Source organism: Miscanthus floridulus, chromosome 10 (genome assembly GCF_019320115.1).
Source record: "Miscanthus floridulus cultivar M001 chromosome 10, ASM1932011v1, whole genome shotgun sequence".
NCBI classification, from domain to species: Eukaryota; Viridiplantae; Streptophyta; class Magnoliopsida; order Poales; family Poaceae; genus Miscanthus; species Miscanthus floridulus.
The window spans coordinates 54750472-54762631 of record NC_089589.1 but is presented as its reverse complement, the minus strand read 5'-3'; the positions used below and the strand labels follow the sequence as shown (position 1 = coordinate 54762631).

The 12160-nt window shown below is 43.4% G+C and overlaps 2 protein-coding genes across 2 annotated transcripts; both read right to left on the bottom strand.

The window, feature by feature from the left end:
• Nucleotides 1–5004: 5004 nt before the first annotated feature.
• Nucleotides 5005–6794, bottom strand: LOC136490265 (pentatricopeptide repeat-containing protein At3g12770-like). The gene has a single exon (XM_066486749.1). It carries the CDS (start codon nucleotides 6779–6781, stop codon nucleotides 5081–5083), a length of 1701 nt encoding a protein of 566 aa, XP_066342846.1. The 5' UTR covers nucleotides 6782–6794; the 3' UTR covers nucleotides 5005–5080.
• Nucleotides 6795–7198: 404 nt separating this feature from the next.
• Nucleotides 7199–9724, bottom strand: LOC136490266 (uncharacterized). Its single transcript, XM_066486750.1, has 3 exons — nucleotides 9515–9724; nucleotides 8590–8727; nucleotides 7199–7610 (listed from the first exon to the last, which is right to left on the bottom strand). The coding sequence occupies exons 1-3, from the start codon at nucleotides 9623–9625 to the stop codon at nucleotides 7431–7433; spliced, it is 429 nt and encodes a 142-aa protein (XP_066342847.1). The 5' UTR covers nucleotides 9626–9724; the 3' UTR covers nucleotides 7199–7430.
• Between the last annotated feature and the right edge of the window lie 2436 nt (nucleotides 9725–12160).

Genomic DNA, 12160 nt, shown 5'->3' with positions numbered 1-12160 from the left:
TATAGACTATAGGGATTAATCTGAGCCTTCCATCGCTCACCCAATGCCCCTAAATCTGATACAGCCATTGTATCGTAGCAAAAGTGTTTCTCTACCTTTAGGGAGATGATCATCCACTAAAAAGAATGAGGTTCCCTATTTGGATTTCCATTCTTGATCACTTCAAATAATGTTTGTTTGCTTCCCCGTTTGTCATTAAAGTTAGTTGTAGGATACGCACTAATCTACAAAATATTCAGACAGATTCAAATTTGAATGCCCAATTCATATTTGTATTTGAGAAATATTCAGATTTGTATTTGTACCGTAATAACACATATAGACATCGATATGAAGGATGGGCTATCCGTTGCGACTGCTCTATGGGGGGGGGGGGGGGGGGGGGGGGGGGGGGGGGGGGGGGGGGGTCTCTTGTGTGCTTCATGGAAACTCTTGGTAAGATTATTACCTCATATATTAGATGAGAGCATACATCCCACTTTTTTTACAGTAATGCTACCGCTCAGATGTCCAGACAGAGTGGATACATTGGACGCTGACCATCCATCGTCCATCAAAAATAATTATTAATTGTTTTCATTGTGGCCAATTCTTTTATTTTTATCCCGCGTCCTGCACACCTGTACAATCGCCTCTGCTCCTTTCAGTCTTCCACCCACCTCTGCGAGCACATCGCTGTTGGTCAACTACATCGCTCAAAGAAGCAACACAGATCAAATTAAGATGGAACAACAGCTTCCCAAGATAAAAATCTATAGAAATCTTTTGCAAATCTTAAATCAATGACATGCAACATCAAATAATCAACTACTTTAACACAAAAAGAGACGAAACATCTCAAGGAGAAATCATTTATCACTACAACATCAAACATTATATAGTGGAACATCTCAGTTTTGTTGCTGCAACATGATAAGTCATCTATTTGAAATATCTCAGTTTGTTGCTGCAACATAGGAAAATAATGAGGTGCAACATACAAAATTTGGTTACTGCAACATCGAAATAAAGGAGGTGAAACATCCTTAATCATAAATAGGACAAATCATCAGTTACTGCAACATCAAACACAATGTAGTGAAACATCTCAGTTTTGTTCCTGCAACATGAGAAATCATCTATCGAAACATCTCACTGTTTGCTGCAACATGGAAAAATCAATAAAGTGCAGCATCCAACAGCTAGTTACTGCAGCATCAAAATAAAGACGATGAGACATCTCTAATCAAACACTGCAATACCAAATATTCATGTAACGCAACATGTTAGTTTTGTTACAACAACATGAGAGATCATCTGTTGAAACATCTAAATCTGTTACGAAAACATGAGAAATCTTCTAATGCATTGTAGAAAAAAACAACAAATGCAGCATCCAAAATCATATGCCAAGCAACATCAATCCCAGAGCTAAAGAGGAGGCTGTAGACCTGGGGCTCCCTGAGCAGCACGAGGTGTGAAACTTAGAGCTCAAGGGTAGCAGCAATCGAGTACCTGGAGTCGAAGAGTAAGGTGCAGAACTTCAGAAGGCCGTCCATGGGAGGAAACAGAGGTTGGTGGGATCACCGGGGAGCAAAGCACCGCGGTGGGGAAGGCATGTGGGTGGATGCAGCAGCGTAGGGAGCGAGCGGGGAAAGGAGGAAGGTGGGTGGTCATGGTGACGTAGGGATGCAGCGGCGCAGCGAGCGAGCCCTTGCGGTGGAGAATGAGCAAGTCGTGTAGGCCTGTGCGAAGAAGCCGAAGCGATGCGCCAACTCGTTTAGTTCCTTGACGAGTTAACGATGGATGCGGCGTCCGACGAAAAGAGAACCGTCGAGACGCCCAATTCTAAGCATTACCTATCCCATTTATTAATGAAAACCAATTAAATGAACTACTTTTTCATGGTACCCTTTAGGCCCTGTTTGGTTAAATGGGACTAGAGACTAGTAAGCCCACTTTAGTCCCAAATAGTCCATACTTTGCCAAACAGAGGACTACTAGAGGGGCTAAAGTAGGTTTGGGCCGTAGTCCCTTCTAGTCCCTAGAACCAAATAAGGTAGCAGACTAAAGCTTAGTCCTTGTTTTAGTCTCTAATCCCTAGACTAAAGAACCAAACAGGGCCCTAGATGCATAGGGCTAATTAAATGAACTACTTTTTAGCTCTAGCTCATACAAATAGGGGGCTAATAGATGGGCAAAGTTTTGAGCGAGACCTACAATTCGTTATTATCCAACTAGATGGCTAACCACAGCTAATTATTTGAACTAATTTTTAATCAGTTAATAACTAGCCCTATTGATCCAAACAGTCTCTAAAACATAGGAGGAGGATTCTACGAAATTAAATGTGACTATATAATACTATTTTCTTGGAACAAATAGACACCAGAGACCCACACATATAATATGTCTATTCTCTATAAATGAAGCGTATCCGCCCCAAATATAGTAGTATCCATATTTCACTATATCATACTCAATGATTTTGGCAACTTATTAATTAGCCATTAATATTGAACTTTGTGGGTGCATTGCATTGCTTCCTCTCTCTCTCTCTCTATATATATCTATATATGTACAATATTGAACTTTCATTGTGCCGTAGTCACCACAGATCAGATTACAAGTGATAGATCGATCCTGCTAAGATGTTGCTGGAGAAAGTAGCAGCTCTACTGCTCGCAGTAGTAGTAATGTATCCCCATCTAGCCATGGGTACATGTACCGAGAAGCACGTACAAGGAGGCCATCCTGGAGCAGTGCAAGGAGTTCATCCGTCATGGACCGCCCCACCCATTCCCTAGAGAACTGCATGGCGCCTGCTGCAAGGCCGCAAGAGATGTCCCTCAAATGAACATGCACTGTGTTATCAGACTGCTCACACCTAGAGAGGAGGAGTACAGCGAAGACAAGGTCGTGCAGCTTAAACATTTCTGTCAGATGCGCCGACACCATGGTAGGAATTGAATTCTCTATGTGCAAGTGAAATATTTTCTGCAGGTAATGTATAGTTTGTTCCTGCTAATTAAGTGCTAACACTCTTTCAGCTGTTTTCCTTGCAGGCCGTGTGGCATAAACTGATTGCTGCCATAGATGATATTGGAGTGCAGGGATGGGAGTAAGGAGTTCCAACTTCCAAGGAAGATAGACCCGGCCGCTAGATAATAAAGTCGATCGAAGTGTCATCATATTGATATTAGCTAGGAGTATATGTATTCGATAAATGAGAATTGATTGATGAATAATAGTAGTATTTCTGATGCTGTTGTTTAATGATAAGCATACCTCTCTGTTGAATTGTGATTAATTGACCCAAAAAATATCTCCATGAAAACATGTATATCATGTGTAAACGCAGGAACATATTTAAATAACGAGGAATCTTATCGTCTTAGGATTGTTGTGATATATAGGCCCCCTCTTGGTCACCCATTTTTCCTCTTGCAGATACCTCTCTTCTCCTCCCTCTCATGTAGAGATCCAACAGAATGAAAGTCATAAGAACATCTAGCAATGAAATCAAAGATATACATTAATCATGAAATTGACCTGGCCATGACAAATATATTACTGCTAGTTGAATAGTGATCATTATATGTATCACATTGTCATTAATTTGAGAGAACATACCAATTTCCTTTGGTACTGAGCCAAGGAAACTGCCATCTTGATATATTGCTGCAAATTTAAGGCTTTAGTGAGTGCATAACAAAAAAAAAATGATACAGGACAGAAGTTTTGATGATTTAATCAAATAAAAACTATACTGCACAATTAGAAGCGTCCTTGACCTGCTAGAGTGGACTGATTGGCTGTCCTCTAGAACTTGTTAGTGCTGGCATGGCTACCTTTATACTTTACTATCCCAGGGTGGCAGAAGGGGAGAGCCTTTTTGGCCTTCTCAAACAATTCCTCAATCTCTGCTAGCTGATACGAAATTTATAACCATGTAATTTAGACAAATATATAAGAAAATTTATAACTAGAGATCTTGAATTTTATTAATTATCTTTAGTGATGAGCATTATATTTCTAAAAAAACAATTTGCTCACCTCTGCTTTGATGATATACTAATTTGGATCAGAGAGTAGAGATTAAAGAGTTGTAAAATTCACTAAGCTTCAGAGATTAGAATATTGGATACTCAAAAGTTTTAACATTCAATAAGTTTGACCCAAACTAGCACTCAGTTGGCTAAGATGGACCAAATTCAGCTTACAAAACTATTTTCCACCTCCAACATATAATCAGGACTTCAGGAGTTCAGGATTTCTAATGCAGAGGATTATAAGCATAACCGGTATATCAAAATGGTAACAATGTTGAGTCTCATCATCAGTCCAACACCATCCCAGAAGAGAGCATAGGCACAAAAAATTTGATGACACTGAAACTACTGCCAAAAATCAAGGTGCTTCAATTCATCAAACTACTAGTGCCTTCCCTGCAGTGGAGACTTAAAAGACTAAACCTAGTTTGAATGAATAAATTACAGGCCTAATAATCTACAAGAAAGTGTGTAGTGCACAGTTATACAGCCCATTAATTGAACCCAAGCAGAAGTATCTACAAACCCATCTCACCACAAAAACAAAATTATGAACAAGAGACCTAACAGTAAATGAATTAAGAGAGAGGCTGCTGGGGGCAAAAATCTCACCTCAGGAACAGGCAACGAGTGGAGATTTGGGATACATTTTGAAGTTCCGCTCAGAAATCACAATGTCATTTTGGCTGAATATGGCATAGGAAAAAAGCATTTTCTCAGGGGTTACTCACAGAGTCACAGTATACATTGGAGGCTTGAGGTTTCTGTTTCTAATGTTTTTGTTGCCCTGGTACGAAAATTACATCAAACACGTGCCCTCTGAAAATTCTGGAGGACATCAGCAGATTTATGAAGGTTGGAAAGCATGCTAGACGGCATGGATAAAAATGGTAAGTGAGAAGGGAAGAACCACATGTGGTAAGTTTATAGAATTACAGATGAAACAATTTGACCATCAAAACTGCATGTTAGTACATATAATGGAAAATGATAAAGCTAACTATATCAGAATTACACAAGTTTGCTACCTCATGATGGCTATTCTTTCCCTATTGGTTTACTGCGCTACGCCCAGCTGTCTTCTTGAGTTCCATCTCCTTCATGGCTCGTCTTATCCTTTCTGCATCTTCCAACATTCCGGCTTCGAAGTACATGTTTGACATCAAAACATAGAATGTGACATCATTGGAGCCTGACTGGAAGAGGTCCTTGGCAACGAATTCAGCTAGCTCCAGATTGCCGTGAAGCTTACAACCCCCAAGGAATGCACCCCACACGCACTTGTCTGGGCGCAACGACATTCCCCTGATGATTTCATATGCTTCCACAAGTCTACCAGCTCGCCCTAGCATGTCAACCATGCAGGCATAGTGCTCCAGTGTAGGCGACATTTGGTAGTCAGAAAGGATGCTGTTGAAATGCTTCAGTCCTTCGTTAACAAGGCCTGAGTGGCCACACGCCACTAGAACTGCAGTGAATGTGAAAGAATTTGGTCTCACCCCTTCACTTTTCATCAGGCAGAAGACCTTGAGAGCCTCCTCAGAATCCCCATAGTTGGCATATGCATTTATCATGGCACTCCAGGACACAACACCACGCACATGCAAACAGTCAAAGACCCTCCTTGCATCAGCAATCTCGCCGCACTTTGCATACATGTCGACAAGAACATTGCCAATCCTTGCATCTGTGTCAAGCACATGACTCCGGGCAAACTCATGCACCCATTTGCCAGTCTCCAGGGCTCCTGAGCGTGCACAAGCAGACAGAACACTGACCAAAGTCACACAATCAAACTCCACCTTCTCAGTAAGCATCCTGCGAAAGAATTTGATTGCCTCAACCACATCACCATGCTGCTCATAGATTGCAACCATCGTGTTCCAAGAAACCAGACTGCGTACCGCCATTCCCTCAAACAGAGCTTCTGCCATGGGAATGCTCCCGCACTTCCCATACATTGCAACGAGGGCATTAGCCAATGGAATGTTTGCATCAAACCCCGACTTGATCACGAACCCGTGAACCATTTCCCCGGCATTCAGCCATTCTTGGCCCTGCAAGCAGGGCAGGAAACTGATCAGAGTGATCTCACTCGGAAGTACACCCTCGGCAACCATTGTGCCAAACAATGCAAGTGCCTCCCCATAGAAGTAGTTTTGCACGTAGCCAGCAACCATGGCCGTCCACGACACCACCGTCCGGGATGATCCATGGCTCTCCGCAAAGACTAGCTCAGCGTCTGCCACCTCCCCTTCCTGGAAGTACATCGCAATGAGAGTGCAGCGCACGAACCCGTTCCCAGCGAGCGCGAACCGCACCGCGTCGCCGTGAGCGGCCCGCCCGAGCCGCGGCCGGCGCGCAGCCGCGCAAGCCGGGAGCACGATCGGGTAGGTGTAATGGTCCGGCGCGACGCCGGCGGCGCGCATCTGCTTGTAGAGGGCGAGGGCGTCGACGGCGTACGACGACTGGGAGTGGGCGTGCACGCGGAGGAGGGTGTTCCACATGTAGGCATCGCGTACAGGCGCGGCGTCGAACACCCTGCGTGCGTAGGCGAGGGAGGCGGGCGCCACGCCGGCGATGAGGCTGGTGGCGAAGGCCGGGTTCGCGGATACTCCGAGGACGATGGCGCGGGCGTGGATGGGGAGGAGGGCGCGGAAGGAGGCCGGCGAGGAGGCGGCGGCGGCGGTGATGATGCGGGTGTAGCGGTGGACGAGGACAGCGGCGGCGGTAGGGGGCCGTACTGGCATTTCGACATTTGGGCTGGTCAAGTTGGACTGCTTGACTGGGTTGGGCTTTGTAATGACTTTTGAATACTGATTTGCTTTTTTTTTTACAACTGATTTCGTTTGTGAAAGATTGAAAATGTTCGAATCGAAATGCAAAATTCTTTTTTTTTACAGTTGCTTTTTCTCCTGCCAGCTGCGAGCAGACAAATTTATGCCATGTTCACAGGAACCTGCAACAATTTTACAGATATTTTAAAACAATTTCATAGCAAACAGCAGTACCCAAAACGCAAAGATCTTGTGAAATTCTCACGTTTGAATGATTTCCCATTTGTCTCACCAAATGTTTCCCGCACAGTTTATACTCTACAGCAAAAGTTAAATTGCATTGCAACAGAAGCAACATAAAAAAATTGCAACAAAAAGTACACAGAAACAAGTTCATCCAGCCTTGTACTATTTCGATGCCTAAGCTGTAAGCTCAGCAGAATTCAAAATGTCGACGATGTTGGCAATACGATACAGTGATCACGTTCTATCGATACTGGTAAGAGCTCTTTATAGTTCTAGCTAAGTATTTTTCCACTGAAAAATGTGGGCTTAGGCCGCAAATTTGAATATGAAACATTCTCAACTATATCTGGATCATATGCTAAACGCAATAATGCCTCTAATTGATTTGGAGGGTGGACTTGATCTGCTCCACCACATGGGGGAGGACCCTGATGCTGTCATCGATAGATCTGTTGACACAGGATTCCAGTTCCTGAGTTGCATCTGTTTTCAACTTCTGGAGCTTGGCTGCTTCAAACTTGTCTTGACAGACCATCAATGACCGATTCAACCGTTCCTGAAGCAAGGGGCAATGATTAACAAAGATGTAGGTGGCATGCTAGTTTATGCAGAGAAATACATGCGTAACCCTAAAATAGCAATAGGCCAAAACAAGGCTCCTATGAACCCACTGGAAGATGAATAACAGTTATGCAGCGACATTATTCATGCACTACTTTGCCTACAAAAGGACATATTTTTCTGTTCAAAGTAACAAGATGTGTAACATTGTGTCTGTAGATGATTCCAGATACTTGGGACAACCATGTTCAATAACACTGAAAACTACTAATAGATCTTTTATGATGAAATAACCAGGTGGATAACAGTTGGCATGTGGATCTCAACAGATGCAGATGGAGTAAAAAGAAGGTGCTCAGATTGCATGTCAGAAGTACAATATACATGGGGATGAAATAAGAACTAAATTTCTGAGGGGGGAACCTTCTAAAACTTCTACTGTTCAATCATTGAGATCATGAAACCACATTCATTCATCAAACAAAATAACTATAGCAAAAAAATATACTGCTCGTGAATCCTAAACCATCTTCTGAGAAGGGGACTTTACCATGTGACAATTAATGGCATTATAAAATAATGATTGATTGCACGAAACAAATACACCATCACAGATAAGTAGATAACAAAACCCCGTGCAGCATGCTTGTTGAGGTATTTGTGCTGGTGACGGTGAACAACATTGAAATTATCACGCATACAGAAAATATGACAGTTCATTCAGACACAGCATTCGAGTGGTTGCAAACTTGCAATGATTAATAAAATCAGAGCAAAATGGAGCACACAAAACAAATATTAGTAGTAACTTAAAATAAAATTCAGAAAGATTCCAAAGTAAAAAAATTACAGGTCATAATTACAGTACTGCACAAGCAGAAAGGAATTAAGTACCTAAAAACGATGAACATAGAATTCTATGTTCTATTTTGCAAAAAAAAAATGACACTTGTATTGCAGCACATTAGAAGTACCTGAAACTTGGCCATCTCATTCTCAAAAACATTGTTGGCAGTAAGGACAGGCACACTACAATTCTCCACACAGCTGTTGATCCCTTCTTGAGTACGTCGCCGATCAAAGCAGTCATATGCGCACTTGAAGTATGCTTGCTGAAAATCAATCAGAATAAAACAGAAATTCAAACATTAATTAGCACTCGAAGTGTTTCGATTTGGGAGCATGCCAGAAGTTTTTACTAATAAAATATCCTCGCTCCAATAATTACTACTATTAGTCCAACCCCCTTTTCCATCATCACAAGAATCGATGTCAAGGTAATTAGTCCAAATTAATTTCCTGTGAAATCCAGAAATTGTGCGAAGGTGAACAATTCCAGGAGTAGATGGTTACTACTAGTACCAAACAATAAGGTTACACTAGCAGATCTCTAAGAGATGGCAGAAAAAAAAAAACATGCATCAAAAACTATATTCACATATCTAAAAAATTAGCATCCATTGTCCACTACTGCAATGCTGCTCTTTCGACACTCGTACGTCCTGCATCAATACCCACCAATTTCGCGCACTTATATACATTTAAAAGCAATGGCAAAGAAACTTATTCAGGGACTTCTAATTGCATCAGAACAAAAAAAATGATCCAAGACTCGCACAACCCTGAACCTCCAATACGCCGTATCAGATTAACGGGCCACTACCCCCATTAGCGCTAAAGAATCCGGAGAACTTCATCAAGAAGAGTAAAATTATCGCCCTCCTCCACCTGCAGTTTCATATCAGAATACGAAACTCCAAAATCCGACAAAAGTTCTAGCGCCAATCTTACCAGGGTACCACAGCTATCTCGCTCCTCCCTCCCCAACAGTACGAACCCTCGGAGGACGGGAAACCGAGGCGGCGGATCCCAAGAACCACCGCCCGAACTCTTTCTTACCTGCATGGTGAAGTTGACGTGGTCCTGGACGCCGGCGAGGTGCTGCTGCACGGTGGCGTTGACCTCCTCCAGCTTCCGCCGGATCCGCTCCGTCACCACCTGCTCCTCCATCGCGCTCAAGGGGTCGCGCCGCCTGGTTGCTTCCGGAGGCCTTTGCGGCTTGTGGGAGGGAAGGGACAGACGAGGGGAACAATGCGGTGGGGGTGTCTGCTTCTTTTCTTTCTTGGCGAGGAAGAGAGAAACGGCAGGTCGGAAGAGGAGGTTTAACTAAGGCCACGGGCTAGGGTTTTATGGATCTGGCCCATGGGCCGAAACCGACCGACAGAGCAGTGCATCTGGGAGGAGCCTGACCCACCTTGCAAGGTTTTGGATTCTTTGGATTCGAATCTCGGTTTTCTACCGTCGCCCAGCTATCTTTTTTTTATTTTGACCCGCAGAATATTGTTGTCATGTCATTTTTTTTTTTGAAGCGGGGAGCTTCGCCATTCCCACTCATTTTTTAGCGGAAATCCGCTGGGCTCCGGGATCAAACCTGGGTGGTCGAGCTCGCGGCTCGTGATGCTGACCAAACGAGTTGACGGGTAAACTTTGCTTCATCATCACTTGCATAATTGTTTGGTAATCGAGTACGAATATTTGTGTGCAATCAGTCAAATTTTAAACAAGACGGGACATCGGGAATTGCTCATTGCTTAAATCTCTGGGACGACCCTGCTTTCGCCACTTCTCCTCCCACCACATGTCCTTTATCTATCACAACGGAGGGTTCTAAGAAATCAACCCTCATTGCCTTAAGCACCAATGTAAGCATTTCAAATTAATGTACACATATAACCTATACTAAATAGCTAACCCAACTAAAACTAAACCTAAACTCTAAACATTATGACTAACATAATAAAACCTACACATACCAACCAATTTTAACCTACACCTAAACATGCTACCCAAATTTCTAACTAACTAACTAACTAACGATAACATAGAGCAAATGCAACTACATGTGCACGTAAAAATCAAGGGCGGACACTATACCAAAGTTTCATAATGTATTCGATCTACCTAAAATAGGTTACATCTCTTCCCAAAAAAAAAATCTCCAAATCTTAGCTAGCAAACCTACTCTTCGAATCCACTGTGCAAACACGAAATAAGAGGGTCATTACCTTGCCCGAGGCTGGGTGAAGCTTGGGGCGACCACCAACTTGACCCAGAGACAGATTTGGCCGAGGGAGACCGGTGGCGCCGGTTGGGGGCGCTGGAAGCTCTTGGCCGCGTGGAGGGAGGATGAAGAAAGTGAGGGAGAGAGGGGGAGGGAGGCCCGCATGGGATCTATATTCCCCCTTGCCAAACCAGGCGAGGTGCGCACGAAAGCTATCGCGTTAGAGTTGGTGGCCCGACAGGGGGCCACGTCACCGGTCAGCGCGCGACTGGCCTGCCACGGTGGCAGGCCAACCGTGCCAGGCGGGTCGGCGCGGCAGCGTGGTTTGGCCGTGCCAGGTAGTTTGGCGCGCCAAATGGGTTAGTTTTGGAATAAAAAGTTCAGAGGTGTTATTTTTAGAAATAGTTTTAAAAAAGGTTAAAATAAAAAAATCGAGAGAGGATTAAAATGGTCCATGTACAATAATTTTAGGCTCGAAAAAATATATAGAATAGGGGGTTGTAGCACAATTGATTGAATATTATGGGTGGCCCTCTTTACTGATGGTATAGTCTAGATTCCACTCTTTACAGTGGCATAGAATGAATTGACCCTAATTAATCCCCTTCATAAAAGAATAAGAGAATTTTTTTAGGGATTCGGCTTCCAAAAAAAATTAATCAGCACGATGTTTTTTTGGCTCAACTAGTGTGATAGATTTTCTAAGACACGTGTCACCAGATCTAAATAGGTCTGCATAGTGAGAGGGTGCAGCTAGGCTGCACCTAGCTGCACCTAATTTTTTCCGAAAATATAAGCCAAATGGGACCAAGTAGACCTGAGTTTTTTTTTTGGCTTGTCTCCGAACCGAATTCCTCAGTGGTGAGGACACGGGCGACAGGGCTGACAGACGCCGTATCTTGGCGGTGGAGCTCGGCGCGGGTGGCGATGCTCTGCGGGCACGCGTGAAGGGCGTATGCAGTAGTCCGATTCCCTGGTGCTTTCGCGACGGGATGCTACCCTCACGGAGTCATCTGGACTGTCTTCTCCGGTGCGCTTTTGCCTTCTCTTTTCTGTAGGCTAATCTCGTCAGAACCGGCTCGGTAGTGATTTTTTTTACTAGGTAAATCCCCGTGCGTTGGAACAGAAAAAAATAGGCGCCCTAATAATTTAAGAATGAATGTGTTATATTATTACCAAAAAACGATACTGCGAGTGTGATGACCGGAATGTCAATATTACAAAATGGCTAAAATTTTCATCAGTGACTTCCAATCATCAAGGTGTGTTGTGCATACATACATAAAAGTTCATATCACCATCCTTGAACATGGAATCCACAAAATCACAGAAAAAATATGTTGCACCTTGTGTGAAGATAACATTGGTTGTGTGGCATCCTCACTAACTTGAATCCAGACTTGAGTCCTGCAGTGGTAAAAACCTTTCACGATTGGTTGCCATGTACATAATATGAAAATCGGATCCTTCATACTAATCCAATG

Excerpts from the sequence above, each read along its gene's own strand:
- LOC136490265 (XM_066486749.1), bottom strand. The coding sequence starts at position 6,781 with ATGCCAGTACGGCCCCCTACCGCCGCCGCTGTCCTCGTCCACCGCTAC.
- LOC136490266 (XM_066486750.1), bottom strand. The coding sequence starts at position 9,625 with ATGGAGGAGCAGGTGGTGACGGAGCGGATCCGGCGGAAGCTGGAGGAG. Across the intron at positions 8,728-9,514 it reads ACGTCAACTTCACCATGCAG|CAAGCATACTTCAAGTGCGC; the intron begins GTAAGAAAGAGT and ends ATTGATTTTCAG. Across the intron at positions 7,611-8,589 it reads ATGAGATGGCCAAGTTTCAG|GAACGGTTGAATCGGTCATT; the intron begins GTACTTCTAATG and ends CCCTTGCTTCAG.